The sequence below is a fragment of the Microcaecilia unicolor genome, chromosome 8 (assembly GCF_901765095.1).
Source record: "Microcaecilia unicolor chromosome 8, aMicUni1.1, whole genome shotgun sequence".
Lineage (NCBI taxonomy): Eukaryota > Metazoa > Chordata > Amphibia > Gymnophiona > Siphonopidae > Microcaecilia > Microcaecilia unicolor.
Window position 1 is genome coordinate 222,173,930 of NC_044038.1, and position 19,063 is coordinate 222,192,992.

Sequence of the window (19,063 nt, forward strand, 5' to 3'; positions counted from 1 at the left end):
GGCATGGGTTTTGGGCATGCGTGTCGATCCATTTTTAGCGCACCTGTAAAAAAAGGCCTTTTTAAATTTTTTACCGAAAATGGATGTGTGGCAAAATGAAAATCGCCGTGCGTCCATTTTGGGTCTGAGACCTTACCACCAGCCATTGACCTAGCGGTAAAGAATCTGGGCAGTAATGACCTACATGCGCCAAATGCCACTGGCACACGTCCATTACGCGCGCCCGAAAATAAAAAATATTTTTTAGACATGCGTATCGGACACACGCCAAAAATGAAATTACCACAAGAGCCGCACGGTAGTCAGGCAGTAACTCCATTTTGGCGCACATTTGGGTGCATAGACGCTTATGCGGCTTAGTAAAAGGGCCCCTAAGAGAATGATACAAATTTTCTGATTCATGCCACTTGAGAGAAAATGTGACCTTTTACAGAAAATGCAGAAACCGGCTGATTGATCTCTCATGGTCTGTAGACGTTAGGCTTTAATAAATAATGTTGGAAAGATGTACCTCTTCAAATATCCAATTTCCAAAGGCATTCTTTACCTCAAGTGGTTATTGTCAAAGAATGAAACCCACTCACCATCTCCTTCCATCATTGACTCTCCCACAAAGAACATTTTAGAGTCAGAATGATATGATCAGTGTGTGTTGGGGAGGGGGGGGGGGTAGGTGGAATTTATGTGTGGCAAGATTAATATGAATTCATATACAAACAAATCTTTTCATTAGATAGGGAAGCAATAGAACCAGAAGACGTGAACCGAGGTTCCTGGTGGTAGATTTAGGAGTAACATCAGGAAATACTTTTTCAGAGAGAAGGTGGTGGGATGCCTGGAATGCCCTCCCAGTGGAAGTGGTGGAGTCAAAAACAATGTTAAAACTAAAAAATGCATGGGTCAAACACAGAGGATCCCTAAATAAAAGAAGGGCGGAATCAAAACATGGCTAGTGTGTTTTGATGTGTAAGAGGGGGTGATTAGAGTGTTGTGTATCTCAATGGGGGAGGGGAAAGCATCCTAAGGTTGAGATTCGTGAGTAAAATGTTGTTAGTTAGCACTATTTTGTTTTATAAATATGTATTGGTAATGAATTAGACTAAGCTGCAGACATAGTAATATTACCACTCTTCAGATTGCATCATATACATCTTGCCTATATCTTGTTGGCTTGGAGGATGATTCTCGACTGCCCTATTTGCAATATCAGTGTTCGGTCATGAAGGACTGTAACCTGCATGGAATAGCGAGTGAAGCTCTGGCCACTTTGTTAAACTGAGTGGATGGACCGTGGAGGGCTTTATCTGTCCTCATTTACTATGTTACTCACTTTACTATGTTAGGAAATTTGGGTGAGGAACAGGGCTGGATTAAGTCCCAACTGATGCCCTAAGCACAGCCCAACAATGGTGCCCCTCAGCTCTGCCATTGCTTAACTGAAAAGACATTAAAGGGCCCTTTTACTAAGCCGCAGTAGGCTCTGCACACATTCATCGTGCGCCAAAGTGAGACTACCACCCGGCCAGCATGCCCTCCTGGCAGTAATTTCAGATTTGACATGCGCCCATAATGCCTTGCCTGCATGAATTATTTATTTACTAGTGGAACCATGCCCGTTTCCTCAACAATGAAACGAGCCCTAGGAAGGCTGTCATGTAAGCTTTTTTTTTCTCTGTCCCCCGTCCTCCCCTCCATGTCCAGCGATACTCCTTTTCCCTGCCCTCCCATCCGTGTCCCGTGATTCTCTCCTCTACTGTCTCCCATCCCATCCATGTCTACCAATTCTCCTCTGCCCTCCACTCCCCTTCCTCCCTCCCTCCCTCCCTTCGATGTCCCGCGATTCTCTCCTCCCCTCGATTTGTGCCTGAACGTTCTCTGGCTGACTGGCGCAGGTTTCCATTCCGTTCGTAACATCCCTCCTGACATCAGCTCGCCTCCAGCGTTCCCTTCCCTCTCACTGTTCTGCCCTCTGATGTCATCACGTCTTGACACGAGGGCGGGACAGTGAGGGGGAATGGAACGCTGGAGGCTGGCTCACGTCTGGAGATGTTACGAACCCAGGCAGCCAGACATGGAACGTCGGAGGTGCAAATTATTATATAGGATTTCCTCCTACATGTGTTGGTTCTGACGGTAATCGGCACTTGGCGCACACCAATTGGTCATCGCGCGTGTAGCGCGTGAGCCTTTACCGCTAGATCAATGGGTGGCATTAAGGGCTCAGGCCAGTTTTGGGTGCCTGCTGGTTTCAACCCATTTTCTGTAGATGCGGTAAAAACTGGTCTGGCACGCGCCCAATACATGTGCCTACACTACCGCAGGCCGCTTTTTACCGCGGCTTAGTAAAAGGACCCCTGAGACTCAGTAAGTGCCTGATCCCTGCAACACAACAAAACTAAAGTACCTAATGGACAAACCTCAACTCTTCCGATGTACGTTCCCCCAATGTGGCCACGCCACATGAACTTTATCTTACCATAACATCACTTTGTATTTGTTCCGACCGGAGTCTGCAAATGCCTTAATTTATTTCTAGTTATTATCTTTAAAAGTGGACTAACACGGCTACCACACCACTTTCATTTTCAGAAATTTGTTTTTTGCAAAATATTCTTCCCTTCCTAATTTGTTCACGATGTATTCAAATTTACATGCTGGTCACCTGCTCAAGGTTCTACAAAAGTTACATTCTTAAGCTGTTGGTGCTGTATTCATGTTTTAGGTATATTAGTGTGAGGTCTGAATAAGAACATAGTAGGGATGTGTGTTCATTTAACAATAATGGAAGCAGGTGAAAGCTTGGCTCTTCAAACGAGCCTTTTAATGGAAGGAGTAACTAACTTGTTAGTCTCATTCACACACACAAGGAGTGAGACGGGCTGCACACACTGCTGCGGGACATGTTTATCCGCTCCTACCCTAGCTAAGATAACATTTAACCATCTCTCTGACCTCATGTGCACCTTTCTTTAAATTAGTCACCTTATTTTCTAACTCCTCTTACTCTCTTACCTATCTATATGTTCCATCTTTGCTTATACCCTATACTGTCAATTAAAATGTTCTATTAGTATACTATGCCATACTTTCCAGCTTATAATTGAAAAAGAAAAACGCCTATATTGCGACCCAAATCGGGAGATAGATGTTTATCTCACAAAAACGAATAAAGCGGTATAATCGAAAGCCGAATTTGGACGTTTTCAACTGCACTCCATCGCGGATGCGGACAAAGTTGATGGGGGTGTGTCGAAGGCGTGGTGAAGGTGGAACTGGGGCGTGGTTATCGGGCGATCAGAAATGGGCGCCTTTCGCCGATAATGGAAGAAAAATATGCGTTTTTAGCGAGAATTTAGGGCACTTTTCCTGGACCCTGTTTTTCCACGAATAAGGCCCCAAAAAGTGCCCTAAATGACCAGATGACCACTGGAGGGAATCGGGGATGACCTCCCCTGACTCCCCCAGTGGTCACAAACCCCCTCCCACCACAAAATATGCCGTTTCACAACTTTTTATTTTCACCCTCAAATGTCATACCCAGCTCCCTGGCAGCAGTATGCAGGTCACTGGAGCAGTTATTAGGGGGTGCAGTGGACTTCAGGCAGGTGGACCCAGGCCCATCCCCCCCCCCCACCTGTTACACTTGTGCTGGTAAATGGGAGCCCTCCAAACCGCCCCCCAAACCCACTGTACCCACATGTAGGTGCCCCCCTTCACCCCTTAGGGCTATAGTAATGGTGTAGACTTGTGGGCGGTGGGTTTTGAGGGGGATTTGGGGGGCTCAACACACAAGGGAAGGGTGCTATGCACCTGGGAGCTCTTTTACCTTTTTTTTTGTTTTTGTAAAAGTGCCCCCTAGGGTGCCCGGTTGGTGTCCTGGCATGTGAGGGGGACCAGTGCACTACGATTCCTGGCCCCTCCCACGAACAAATGCCTTGGATTTATTCGTTTTTGAGCTGGGCGCTTTCATTTTCCATTATCACTGAAAAACAAAAACGCCCAGCTCACAAATTGTCGAATAAAACATGGACGTCTATTTTTTTTCGAAAATACAGTTCGATCCGCCCCTTCACAGACCCGTTCTCGGAGATAAACGCCCATGGAGATAGACGTTTTTGTTCAATTATGCCCCTCTTTGTATGGTTATTTGAATATTTTTACTGCTGTAATCGTCCATTGCTTATGTTTGATTTATTCTTTTTGTACACCGCCTTCAGTGAATTCCTTCAAAAAGGCGGTAAAGAAATCCTAATAAATAAATAAAATAAATAACTAAGTTACACGTGTTGTTATAGAATATGTTTGGATTTCGGCACGGACCAGTAGGCGGCCATTTTAGTAAGCTGCGTAGGCACGTCCTATATGCGTCTTATTTTGAACTGCTGCCTGGCTGTTGCGTGGCCCGGGCAGTGATTTCATTTTTTCAGATGCATCCGCTACGCACGCCAGAAAAATTTCCGGTGCACGGCGCTAACCGGGCAGTAATCATCATTGTACGCACGCTGATGATTACCACCCAGTTAATGCATGAGACCTTTCCACTAAGTCAATCGGTGGCAGTAATGTCTCAGGTCCAAAATGGACATGCGCCCGTTTTCATTTTGCCGCACGTCCATTTATGGCCAGAAAAAAAGGCCTTTCTTGCGGGTGTGCTGAAAAATGGAACCTGTGCGTGTCCAATACGTGCGTCCACACCAGCGCAGACCATTTTTCGACCCCTAGATGCGCAATATAGAATCTGGAGGTTTATGTTCGCAGATCCTTTTCTACAACACTGGAACTGTACAGGTTACGGCCAGGACACATAAATTTTGATTCCTGCGTGCTATGTTTTTTTTAATGGGCCTTCAAGAATAAGATTGAATCAAGTTAAGGATATTTGGAAGTTGGACCAAATTGGCTTTGGAATTCTTGAAAGTTGTCTGCCATTAGTACTAATGTATCAAGTTATTAAGGGACACATTTTCAAAACCTCAGTCAGAACTTAGATGCATAAAAATAAGGGGTTAGTCTATTTTTTTTTTTTTTTTTTAGAATATGCTCAGACAAGAGAGGTGGACTCCGTGAGCAGTACGCATGTGAATTTGATGTGGTCTCTATCCCCTGATGCAGCTGTTTGGTGGACTGCAAAATGGTGGCCAATGTAGGGGAGACCTTGAGATTTTAAATACATTATAAAAAGCTAATTAAAAAAAAGTTTAGAAATACAAATTAAAGTGAAAAAATAGAGGGAGGATGGAAGGTTTTTATGCCGCTGTTGATACAGTGGGGGAAATAAGTATTTGATCCCTTGCTGATTTTGTAAGTTTGCCCACTGACAAAGACATGAGCAGCCCATAATTGAAGGGTAGGTTATTGGTAACAGTGAGAGATAGCACATCACAAATTAAATCCGGAAAATCACATTGTGGAAAGTATATGAATTTATTTGCATTCTGCAGAGGGAAATAAGTATTTGATCCCTCTGGCAAACAAGACCTAATACTTGGTGGCAAAACCCTTGTTGGCAAGCACAGCGGTCAGACGTCTTCTGTAGTTGATGATGAGGTTTGCACACATGTCAGGAGGAATTTTGGTCCACTCCTCTTTGCAGATCATCTCTAAATCATTAAGAGTTCTGGGCTGTCGCTTGGCAACTCGCAGCTTCAGCTCCCTCCATAAGTTTTCAATGGGATTAAGGTCTGGTGACTGGCTAGGCCACTCCATGACCCTAATGTGCTTCTTCCTGAGCCACTCCTTTGTTGCCTTGGCTGTATGTTTTGGGTCATTGTCGTGCTGGAAGACCCAGCCACGACCCATTTTTAAGGCCCTGGCGGAGGGAAGGAGGTTGTCACTCAGAATTGTACGGTACATGGCCCCATCCATTCTCCCATTGATGCGGTGAAGTAGTCCTGTGCCCTTAGCAGAGAAACACCCCCAAAACATAACATTTCCACCTCCATGCTTGACAGTGGGGACGGTGTTCTTTGGGTCATAGGCAGCATTTCTCTTCCTCCAAACACGGCGAGTTGAGTTCATGCCAAAGAGCTCAATTTTTGTCTCATCTGACCACAGCACCTTCTCCCAATCACTCTCGGCATCATCCAGGTGTTCACTGGCAAACTTCAGACGGGCCGTCACATGTGCCTTCCGGAGCAGGGGGACCTTTCGGGCACTGCAGGATTGCAATCCGTTATGTCGTAATGTGTTACCAATGGTTTTCGTGGTGACAGTGGTCCCAGCTGCCTTGAGATCATTGACAAGTTCCCCCCTTGTAGTTGTAGGCTGATTTCTAACCTTCCTCATGATCAAGGATACCCCACGAGGTGAGATTTTGCGTGGAGCCCCAGATCTTTGTCGATTGACAGTCATTTTGTACTTCTTCCATTTTCTTACTATGGCACCAACAGTTGTCTCCTTCTCGCCCAGCGTCTTACTGATGGTTTTGTAGCCCATTCCAGCCTTGTGCAGGTGTATGATCTTGTCCCTGACATCCTTAGACAGCTCCTTGCTCTTGGCCATTTTGTAGAGGTTAGAGTCTGACTGATTCACTGAGTCTGTGGACAGGTGTCTTTCATACAGGTGACCATTGCCGACAGCTGTCTGTCATGCAGGTAACGAGTTGATTTGGAGCATCTACCTGGTCTGTAGGGGCCAGATCTCTTACTGGTTGGTGGGGGATCAAATACTTATTTCCCTCTGCAGAATGCAAATAAATTCATATACTTTCCACAATGTGATTTTCCGGATTTAATTTGTGATGTGCTATCTCTCACTGTTACCAATAACCTACCCTTCAATTATGGGCTGCTCATGTCTTTGTCAGTGGGCAAACTTACAAAATCAGCAAGGGATCAAATACTTATTTCCCCCACTGTATTTAAACAGGAACTGAAGAAAGAGTCCTGGGCTACATTTATTTATTTATTTATTGCATTTGTATCCCACATTATCCCACCTCTTTGCAGGCTCAATGTGGCTTACAATTCATTAGAAAGTAGGAAATATACATTTGGTTTATAGAAGGTTTGGGTTACATGGTGGTGAAGTACATGACTACTGCAACCTGCTCCTCACTGGTCTCCCACTTAGCCACCTATCCCCCCTTCAGTCCGTTCAGAACTCTGCCACACGTCTTATCTTCCGCCTGAACCGATACACTCATACCACCCCTCTCCTCAAGTCACTTCATTGGCTTCCAATCAGGTACCGCATTCAATTCAAGCTTCTGCTACTAACCTACAAATGTACTCAATCTGCAGCCCCTCCTTACCTCTCAACCCTCATCTCCCCTTACGTTCCTACCCGTACCCTCCGCTCTCAAGACAAATCCCTCCTTTCAGTACCCTTCTCCACCACCGCCAACTCCAGACTCCGCCCTTTTTGCCTCGCCTCACCCCACGCATGGAACAAACTCCCCGAGTCCATACGCCAGGCCCCCTCCCTGCCCATCTTCAAATCTCTGCTTAAAGCCCACCTCTTCAATGTCGCCTTCGGCACCTAACCTCTACACCTCTGCCCAGGAAACCTAGACTGCCCAACTTGACATTTCGTTACTTAGATTGTAAGCTCCTTTGAGCAGGGACCGTCCTTCTTTGTTTATTTTGTACAGCGCTGCGTAACCCTAGTAACGCTCTAGAAATGTTAAGTAGTAGTAGTATTATAACAAAAGACGTTATAAGACATTACTATCTATAATAAAGATTGTGCAGTTACACGTGTTGATCTTTGTGATATATTTTTTCGAAGAGATAAGTTTTCAGTAGTTTGCGGAAGTTGGCCAGATCATGGACCGTTTTCAGGTTGCGTGGTAGTGCGTTCCATAGCTGCGTGCCCATATAGGAAAATGTAGACGCATGCAACACTTTGTATTTCAGACCTTTACAATTGGGAGGATGAAGATTGAGGAAAGTGCGAGAAGATTTTATTGCGTTCCTGTGGGGTAGTTCTATTAGGTCTGACATGTAGGCTGGGGCGTCTCCATGGATGATCTTGATCTTGGATCTGAGGCTTTTCCTTCTTTTTATTGATATACTGTGTGGGAACAAATCTACTGAACATATTATTTGAAGTGAAGTATTTAAGCATACAACAAACAATCGGCCTAACTTCTAAACAACAACAACAACAAAGAATAAGACCGAAACGACATAACCACCACCCAACACTATTACTCTCACCATAATACCATCATCTGAGCAACTACATAAAGCCGACATCTACACAAGACCACAATGTATTCTTCTACCACATACATACGCACTTGATTGCAAAACCACGTGTTAACAAGTACGCAAGCACACAATGCATTCTTCTACCATACATGTACGCACTTGATTGCAAAATCATGAGCATATCTAAAGTCCGGAAATGGCAATCGCCATAACGGCAAATGTAAGCCACATTGAGCCTGCACATGGGTGGGAAAATGTGAGATACAAATGTTACAAATAAATAAATAAATAAAAATAACGGGGAACTTAGGTAGATTTCAGCCACCTAAACATAACACATACATTTGGATGTGGACTAAAGAGGAATTTCTGGGAAAGCGGAGTTGCTTTAGCAGAAGAAAACAATGGGACACCTGTACAATTAACACTGCCGTGTTTTTCTTGTTACAGAGTAGACTTCTTGTTACGTCATACTCCAGAATAAGATGCAACAGTAATCTAAAGCAGGATTTTATTTAGTATGAAGGACTTTTCGGCCTTTTATAACATGAGACAGGGATTACCAGTTGCTAAAAAAGAAAATAACGCACAATACGAATGATGAGCAACAACAGAAAACATTTTCCTCCTTACTTGAATCCCTTAGATAGAACAGTGCCACTGAGTGGCCTAATGAAACATTACAGGATTAAACTGTTCAACACAGCAACATTTTTGAGCAAATAGATTTGGTATGCAACTACATATGATAAGAAGTCAGCTGGTATTCATAAAGGAAAGGGAGAAGCTGTAGCAGGTAGCCAAAATAAGTTCAAGTTGAACAAGTTCTCTATCCCAATATCCTTTATTCATTAAAACCTACAAATGCACTCGATCTGCAGCCCCTCCTTACCTCTCTACCCTCATCTCCCCTTACGTTCCTACCCGTAACCTCTGCTCTCAAGACAAATCCCTCCTTTCAGTACCCTTCACCACCACCGCCAACTCCAGGCTCCGCCCTTTCTGCCTCGCCTCACCCCATGCTTGGAATAAACTCCCTAAGCCCATACGCCAGGCCCCCTCCCTGCCCATCTTCAAATCCTTACTCAAAGCCCACCTCTTCAATGTCGCCTTTGGCACCTAACCACTATACCTCTATTCATGAAATCTAGACTGCCCCAACTTGACATTTTGTCCTTTAGATTGTAAGCTCCTTTGAGCAGGGACTGCCCTTTTTTGTTAAACTGTACAGCGCTGCGTAACCCTAGTAGCGCTCTAGAAATGTTAAGTAGTAGCAGAAAAATTAAAACACCAGACAAGTTGTGTAACTGGAACTTACACTGCAGATCATTGGGTTTCAATGATCTTGGCAGCATTTACAAGAGCTATTTTTTTTGCTCAAATTAATTGTGCATAAGTACATAAGTAATGCCACACTGGGAAAAGACCAAGGGTCCATCGAGCCCAGCATCCTGTCCACGACAGCGGCCAATCCAGGCCAAGGGCACCTGGTGAGCTTCCCAAACGTACAAACATTCTATACGTGTTATTCCCGGAATTGTGTTCAATTTGGCATACGTTTTCTTGCATTCAACAGACCCTGAAATAATTGTATCCTTCTGCAAATATGTAGTGTTCCATTTAGTCATAAAAACACTTTTCCCTATAAAAATCATACACTTAAAACGCATCTGTCAGCTTCAAATGATCTATGACTGGTTAACTGTCAATAAATTAAAACTGAATCCTGATAAAACGATTGCGCTTCTTTTCGATAAACATGGGTTCCTATGCACTTCTTCTCCACTCAGGACTGCAGGGACCCTGTAGTATATACTGTCAAGCTATTGGGGGTAATTTTGACTCAGGTCTAACTTTTTGCACACTTATTGCTGTTTTGTTTTTCCAATTATGTTTAATCCATTCTATTTGACTGCTACTTGACCATTCTGCTCTTGAAACTTTAATACATGCCTCAGTGATTAGCTCTTTGGATTACTGCAACGCCAGTGAGTAAAGAACATTGTTAGATGGTTAAAGCTTATGCAAAAATGCTGCAATTAAGCTGCTTACTGGCTCCAAAAAGTATGATCACATGACTCATTTATTTATTTATTTTTATTTATTAGGATTTATTTACTGCCTTTTTTTTAAGGAATTCACTCCGGAGTCCTTTTACTAAGGCGCACTAGTGTTTTTAGTATGTGCCAGTGGTGTAGCCAAGGGTGGGCCCGGATGGGCCCAGGCCCACCCACTTTGGGCTCAGGCCCGCCCAGTAGCAGCACACCTATGATATGACTGGTAGGGATCCCCAAGCCCCACCAGTCGAAAACTCCCAACAACTGTCCCTCCTGCATACATTGTAAATAGCAGACCTTTGCCTGCAGTGAGCAGCGACTGATAAATACTGCTCGCACCAGCCCCACAGCCTTCCCTCTGATGTATTCCCGCCTATGCGGAAACAGGAAGTTGCATCAGAGGGAAGGCTCTGGGACCAACATGAGCAGTGTGTATTCGTTGCTGCTCGCTGCCGGTGAAAATCTGCTATTTAAAACGTATGCGGGGAAGGGGAGGTGTTTGAGAGACCATATGGCATGCAGGCGAGAAAGAGCAAGACCATATCACTTGCGGGACAAGGTGGAGTTCTTCTGCCCACCCATCTTGGGCCCGGGCCCACCCAAAACTGGGTGTCTGGCTACGCCCCTGGACTATGTGCATTAAATATGCATATGCTAAACACTAGAGACACCCATATATTCCTATGGGCATCTCTAGCATTTAGCACTTGCTACAAACTCTATCACACCTTTGTAAAAGATCCCCTCAAGGCGATGTATAGCGGGAATAAGTCAAACATAAGCAATAGACAATTACAGCAGTAAAAATATTCAAATTACAATATAAAGTATGGTATAGTATGCTACATTACAATGTCAACACAATACACAATAAAACATTTTAATAGACAGCATAGGGTGTAAGCAAAGATGGAACTTATAGATAGATAAGATACAGTAACAGGAGTAAGATAAGGGACTAATTTAAAGCCTGGGCCTGGGCCCCCGCAGATTTTGCCCTGGACCCCCCCTACCGCCATCAACCCTCCCCCACTGCCGTTGCTTACCTTTGCTGGCGGGGGGCCCCAACCCCCGCCAGCAGAGGTCCGCTTCCACCTGCCGCTGCCTTAAAAACTACTTCTTCAGCTGGCGGGGGACCCCAAACCCCCGCCAGCCGCCCCGAGGTGTTTAAAGTTCATCTTCGGCCTCCGTGGCCGTGCTGCTGTTGATAGGAGCTGTTGAATCCACTTCGGAGTCTGACGTCGTTGTACGTGCTGCGACGTCAGACTCCGAAGTGGATTCAACAGCTCCTATCAACAGCAGCACGGCCACGGAGGCCGAAGATGAACTTTAAACACCTCGGGGCGGCTGGCGGGGGTTTGGGGTCCCCCGCTGGCTGAAGAAGTATTTTTAAAGGCAGCGGCAGGTGGAAGCGGATCTCGGCTGGCGGGGGTTGGGGCCCCCCGCCAGCAAAGGTAAGCAACGGCAGTGGGGGAGGGTTGGCGGTGGGAGGGGGGTGGAGAGAGTCATTGGTGGTGGTGGGGGCTCTGACAATGGCGGGGGGGGGTCAGTGGCGGCGGGGGGGGGGCTAAAATGTGCCCCCTCCCTCTGGCTCTGGCCCCCCCTACCGCCGGAGTCCAGATACGCCCCTGATTTAAAGAAAGTTGCACATAAGGTCAGAATGGTGCCTGAAAATTATGTTAGCTAGGGTAGGAGTGGATAAACATGTTTTGCTATAGTATGTGCAGCCAATGTGTGCGTGTACCAGTGGCGTAGCCAAGGATGGGCCCGGATGGGCCCAGGCCCAGTTACTTTAGGCTCAGGCCCACCAGGTAGCAGTACATCTATGATGTGGCTAGCAGGAATCCCCAAGCCCCACCAGCCAAAAACTCCCAGCAACTGTCCCTCCTGCATACCTTGTAAATAGCAGATCTTCGCCTGCAGTGAACAGCGACTGATACATACTGCTCACCCCGGCCCCACAGCCTTCCCTCTGATGTATTCCCGCTTATGCGGAAACAGGAAGTTGCATCAGAGGGAAGTATGTGGGGCCACAATGAGCAGTGTGTATTAGTTGCTGCTCGTTGCCAGTGAAAATCTGCTATTTAAAAGGTATGCGAGGGAGGGGGGATGTTTGAGAGACCATGTAGCATGCAGGTGAAAGAAGGAAAGACCAAATCACTTGTGGGATAAGGTAGAGTTCTTCTGCCCACCCAATGGGTTTCTGGCTACACCCCTGGCACTGTGTACGTGTGATTAGCAAGTTAGTTACTTCTTCCATTAAAGGCCTAGTTAAAGAGCATTTCACCTGCTTCCCGAAGAAGAGATAGTCTTGTGTTAAGCGAAGGTTTTCAGGGAGTGCATTCCAGAGTGTGGAGGCTACTCCAGAGAAGGCTTGCAAGCAGGTATCACATCATGTGATGTCCTTTGGGGAGGGTGTGGTTAGACATACTCCTTGGGAAAACCAGTGGCGTAGCAAGGGGGGCTGCCACCCGAGGTGGTTCACCATTGCACCCCCCCCCCCCCGGGTGCAGCACAATGACATTCCCCCCCCCCCTCGGCACATCAACACCCCCCCTGACCCAGTGCCTACCCTCCTCAACTCCATCCAACCATCTCCCGCACCCTACCATTTAAGAAATCTCAGAAGCCGTGGTGAGGCAAGGCGCAGCGCCTCACGCCTGCATGTAAAAGAAGTGTGGATCATCTCATCGGGCCTTCCCTCACTCTGTCTGTCCCGTCCTTGCGGAAATAGGAAGTTGCATCAGCGGATGGCGGGACAGACAGAGTGAGGGAAGGCCCGATGAGACAATCCACACTTCTTTTACATGCAGGCATGAGGCGCTGCGCCTCGCCTCGCCACGGCTTCCAAGATTTCTAAAAAGGTAGGGTACGGGAGCTGGTTGGACGGAGCTGGGGGTAGGCACTGGGTCTGGGGGTGTTGATGCGCCGAGGGGGGGTGTCATCGTGCTCCACCCGGGGGGGGAGCTGGCAGGGAGCACCCCCCTTGAGCTGACACCCAGGGCGGACCGCCCCCTGCCCCCCCCCTTGCTACACCACTGGGGGAAAACGTTAATGGCCTTGGAAATGTGTAGAAGGAGATCCTGTTCTTCAAGTACCCTGGGGCATTTCCTTTGAGGGCCTTGAAGATCAGACATAGAGTTTTAAATTTAGCCCTGTATTGTACTGGTAGCCGGTGAAGTTTTTGCAAAAAATGATGTGATGTAGTCATATCACTTACAATCTTCTGTTAGTCTTGCTGCTGCTGCCGCTGAATTAGTTGGAGCTGGTGCAGAGCCCTTGTAGACGGACCAGTGTAGAGTGTGTTACAGTAATCCAGTCTTGATGTTATCGTGGCATACATGACAGAGACAAGCCTTGCCTTCGCAGGGTAAGGAGAGAGGCAGCGTAATTGTCGTAAATGATAGAAGCAGCTCTTGAAGGTTGCTTGGATATGGGGGGGGGGGGGGGGGGGGGATCAGAGATCTAGCTGTATTCCAAGGTTGCTGACTTGTGATTTGAGGGGGAGTTTGTATTTCTCAAAACAAATTTTGACATCAGGTATGTGCCCATTTGTGTTAGAGACCCAGAGAAGCTCAGTTTTACTTGGGTTCAGGTAAATTTTGTTGTTTTTAGCCCATTCTTGAATTGATGTCAGACAGTCAGTTTATTCAGGACTGTAGGTAAGTCACGTTCAATGGCTATGATTAGCTGCGTGTCATCTGTGTAGATGTAGAACTGAGTGTCCATCGACTGAATCAGCTTGGCTAGCGGCTTGAGGTAGATATTGAACAGAATTGGTGACAGTACCGATACTTGTGGTAGCTCACAGGTCAGTGCTCATGGTAGCAATGAGATATGCTGAGCAGTATAGACTGTTGCCTATCCGATAGGATCTTACCCAAGCAAGCGGGAGATAACCGGACCAAAAGGGAAACCGGGAACAAGCACAGTTCCACTCAGGTGAAACTCATATCATGCTGCTGATAGTATTCACAGATAGAATTATTTTTATTGTCTAAATAATGACCCTTAAGCTGCTTAATTAATTTCCCATTTCTCCATAGCGAGATTGTTTTATGCAATAGAAATTGCAACAGGAAGTGATGCAATATTTCCACTGTGGCAGTGTGGATTAGCCATGATGTCAAGAGAGTGTGGGCAGATATTCAACTCATACAAATTACAAGGCCTCAAAACCAACTAAGAGTTTTGGTCTTCAAATAGTGAAATATGTTGAAGGGCTGTGAAGGGTACAATTGATTATAACCTCTTAACTTCCTTTGTCATTGCAGCAATCAGAATCCATTAGGCTAAATTTCTGCTAAGATTAAGGCTGATAATAACAGGTTAATGGTGGGGTCAACAGCCTTGAAGTTTTATGGAAATAAATGAAAACATACTTCTGTAGCAGTGCACTGAACTTGCCCAGTAGCTGCAATCAGCAATGTGTATGACAATTAAACAATAAAACAGCCCTGACAAAATCACTGCTGCTCTGTATCTTGGAAAAAAAAAAAAAGCAGAGCTTTAAAAATGTGCTCGAATAGGTGGGATGATTAAATATTAACCCCCAAGCCTCCACCCCTCTTGGGGAGTATAGGCCTTGAAACTGAGTAAATCCTTCCAGAGAAATATTTGAAATAAAGGATAACAGATAGAGGGCTCGGGGAAGGCAGTGGAAGGTTGAGGGACCAATAACCTCGAGCAGAGGACTCACTGGAACTAAGCCGGTGTTTGCAGATGATAATGCGACTTTCCAAAGCGCTGATAGACATGGAAATGGCAGACTACAGCGAAGCTCTAGATCCAGCTTACACCACCCTAGAATTTGAAAACATGCAAGTGCTCGCCATGACCAATGGTAAGCTAAGCTGTTATTATATAGAGATTTCTTTTTTTTTTTTCCTTGTACTGATTCTTGTGTGCTGTCATGTGTTCTACGTGTCTCTGTTGCTTCAGAATGACCAATGACTACAGTAGGAGCATTCAGGGCACAGAGATTCAAGTCTGCAATTTACACAAGCTGTTGAGTTTATTGATCTCTACTCTCTGTAGGCAAAATCGTTGTTTGCACTTCAGATTCAAAACGAGCAGTTTGTTGAGGGAAAAGCTGCAAGCTGATAGCAGATTTTGGATTAAATATTCTAAGGAAGCTCCGTGTTAGAGCCCTCTCTGATCTCTTTACAAAACTGAAACTGAATGTTTGGTCACAAACTTTTTTTTAACTTAATTTATTGTTTTTAAAGCAACATAATATTTATAAAAACATATAACAGCATATAATATGGAACAATGAAGAAAAAAAAACGTACAGGTCAGTGAGCTGATAAAAATAAAACAGGACAGTATGCGCAAATACTTTAGAGAGCTAATTCCCTTCACAAGTCACATGGTTGTCTAGCAGCGACCATGCTCTATGGAAAGAGGAGATGCAACCAAATCTTATGGTCACAAACTTTAAGAACAGTCCTCTATTGAAGAGAATATCTCGTCTCCTAATAGGACTACTTAAATTCCAGTGATTGTACAGTGCTGTGTAGTTACGCTTCTTCCAACGTTTTATGTTACTATGGAGCTCGTTTTCAAAGCACTTAGACTTACAAAGTTCCATAGATTATTTATTTATTTATTTATTGGGATTTATTAACCACCTTTATGAAGAGATTCACCCAAGGCATAACAACAGTAAAATGACCAAGGGGCTCATTTTCAAAGCACTTAGACTATTGTTATGCTGTTAACAAAATTGTAAGCTTTATGTTAAACTATACCTGCTGTACACTGCCTTGGGTGAATCTCTTCATAAAGGTGGTCCTGTAAAATTATTCATTTTATAAGCAACATAGTCTAGCCTTTGGGCATGGAAATTTTACAAAACTTTGAGAGTGCGTGAGTGTGTGTGTGTGAGAGAGAGAGAGAGAGAGCATGCATGTATATATGTGTTTGTGTTTGTGGGTCTGTATGTATGGGTGTGACTGTGTGTGTGTGTATGAGCGTATATGTATGTTTAAGTGTGTATATGAGTGTGTGTGTGTTTGTGTATGTGAATATATGTGTGTCAGGGAGTGTATGTGCATGCATTTGTGAGGGGTTTGCATGTGTATATGAGTATCAGTATCAGTGTGTGTGTGAGTATGTGTGTGTAGGAGGTATATGTGTATAAGTATGTATGTGTATTTATGAGTGTATATATATATATATATATATATATATATATTTATAGATAGATAGATAGATAGTTAGACATATATAGATATAGATATAGATATGTTTGTGTATGTGGGTATATATGTGTGGTGTGACTGTGTGTGTATGAGTATGTGTATATGTATAAGTGTGTATATGAGTGTGAGTGTGTTTGTGTATCTGTGAGTATGTGTGTGTATGGCTATATGTGCGCAAAAGTGTGCGTGTTTATGAGCATATATGTATGTATGTATGTATGTGTGTGTGTGTATATATATATATATTTTTTTTTTTTTTTTTATTTGAATCAACTGGAGCTGGTACAATTTCTATATGCGTTTGTGTATATATGTGTGGTGTGACAGTGTGTGCATGAGTGTGAATCTGTTTGTGTATGTGTTAGGATTTGCATGTATGTATGTGCACACACTGTATACACAAACGCATATAGAAATTGTACCAGCTCCAGTTGATTCAAATCAAAACGTTTGAGGACATGTCAGGAGGTCATAAGGACTCTGAAGAGGGCAGCCTTTTTCAAATCCACACACATGTAGATGTGGGCTGTGAATAGCCGTGTACCAGAAAGCAGGCTCCATTACTTCTGCCTGACACTTTACATTTTCCAGGGTGATTTGCAAATGTCGTTGAGAAATTGTTCAAAACTTTAACCTAATCAGCTTCCCCTTGCTGCTTACATCAAAACACATTCACACTCATTCAACCCAATCATTCACACTCATCCACTATTAAAATAACCTCACACTCATTCTTCTGAAGGACTAAAGAAATGCCCATAACAAACAATATTTTTCTTGCAGCTTCATTACTTTTATATTGTTCATGTGTTAACAATTGTAGCACTACTTTCATAGATATCAACGATGACCATCTTATCCAAATATCATCATTATTTATTTGTTGCATTTGTATCCCACATTTTCCCACCTATTTGCGGGCTCAATGTGGCTTACATTGTTCCGTAATGGCGATCACCATTTCCAGAATGAGAAATACAGAGTTATATTGCATTAAGGTTTGTAGGTGACAGAGAGGGGGGATAATCGAACAGGGGCGCCCATCTCTAAGGGCGCCTGTCTCTAAGGACGGTCCCATACGGCCAGGCAGCACTCTTCTCAATTTCCATCGAGTTGGTGGACATAAGTTTCTCACACGATCACTGAAGGCTCTAAGGACTTCGGGATAGATCGATGGACCTACATATCATAAGCATTGACTGAGATGGTCTTTTTGAAAGTGCACTACGTGATGGACATACATCATAATCATGATGATATTTGGATAAGATCCCATTGTGAACATTTGGATATTTGATCTATCTACATCCGGTTTGTTGGTAGTTTTGATACTTAGAACTCACCACCTGTTGTCCACACCGCAAACGAACTTTCTATTTTTGACTGTCTAACTACCCTTTACTTTACTCTATCATTTATGAACTTTAATGCAATACCACTTTCTAATTTATGCTATCATCAATGAATAGCAATGCTATACCACTTTGTAATTCCTGATTCGGAATTGGTGACCACCATTACGGTACAATGTAATCACTCTTTCATCTATGAACATTCAGGCAATATCACTTAGTAATCTACCCTATAATGTACGTGCTATACCAATCTGTATTCCTCAGATCCGGAAGTGGCGACTGTTACTCCAGCATTATGTAAGCCACATTGAGCCTGCAAATAGGTGGGAAAATGTGGGATACAAATGCAACAAATAAATAAATAAATTCATCCGGTCCCTTAGTAGTGATGTAAAAGTGCTAAGTGTCATGTGCCCAAAACAAATTTAAAGGCTCCAAAAGATATATATATATAATTGGCCTTTGGCTCAAATCTCTTAACGATGAAATACTACTAACGGAATGAAAAATGAAAGAAGAGTCACTTATCTGTTTTGTTAAATGCCAGTTCAAACATGCGTGGGATATGCATAGAGGAATCCTGTGCAGAAGGAATGGATCCTCAGAAGCTTAGCTGAAATTGGGTGGCGGAGCAGGTGGGGGGAAGAGGGGGTGGTGGTTGGGAGGCGAGGATAGGGGAGGGCAGACTTATACGGTCTGTGCCCTGAAAAGGACAGGTACAAATTCAAGGTAAGGTATACACATATGAGTTTGTCTTGGGCAGACTGGATGGACCATGCAGGTCTTTTTCTGCCGTCATCTACTATGTTACTATGTTACTATGTAAATGCCAGTCGACTCCTTAGTTACAAATTCAGAATTCAAAAACATGCCTGCTGGATGTTATCTTTGCAATGACCTCATCAGATGACCAACCCCTTCATTTTTTAGGCCTAGAGCGTAGAGCCCTAGAGAGAAACTGAGCACCTTTAGGACACAAGAACCTGGGGTCATTCCTGCTTCTTAAAGACCTCCTAGCAGTGCTAATAAACTGATAGGAATAGGAAAAAAACTTAGGGGTCCTTTTACAAAGGCGCGAAAAAATGACTTGCAGTAGTGTAGGCGTGGGTTTAGGGTGCGCGCCGATTCATTTTTTAGCGCGCCTGTAAAAAAAGGCCTTTTTTGTTGTCGAAAATCGACGTGCGGCAAAATCAAAATTGCCGCGCGTCCATTTTGGGTCTGAGACCTTACCGCCAGCCATTGACCTAGCGGTAAAGAATCCGGGCAGCAATGACCTACGTGTGTCAAATGCC

General features: G+C 44.3%; 1 protein-coding gene across 2 annotated transcripts in view; it reads left to right on the forward strand.

Moving 5' to 3' along the window:
* HNF4A (hepatocyte nuclear factor 4 alpha) overlaps positions 1-19,063 on the forward strand; it is a 159,023-nt gene that overhangs the window by 82,816 nt on the left and 57,144 nt on the right. Inside the window, exon 1 of one of the 2 annotated variants that reach the window (XM_030211757.1) lies at positions 14,833-15,053. The exons of the other annotated variant lie outside the window; for it this stretch is intronic. Coding sequence (XP_030067617.1) covers positions 14,933-15,053 — 121 coding nt within the window. The 5' untranslated portion in view covers positions 14,833-14,932. Of the gene's footprint in view, positions 1-14,832; positions 15,054-19,063 lie in introns of those variants that run through there. 2 annotated transcript variants of the gene reach the window in all.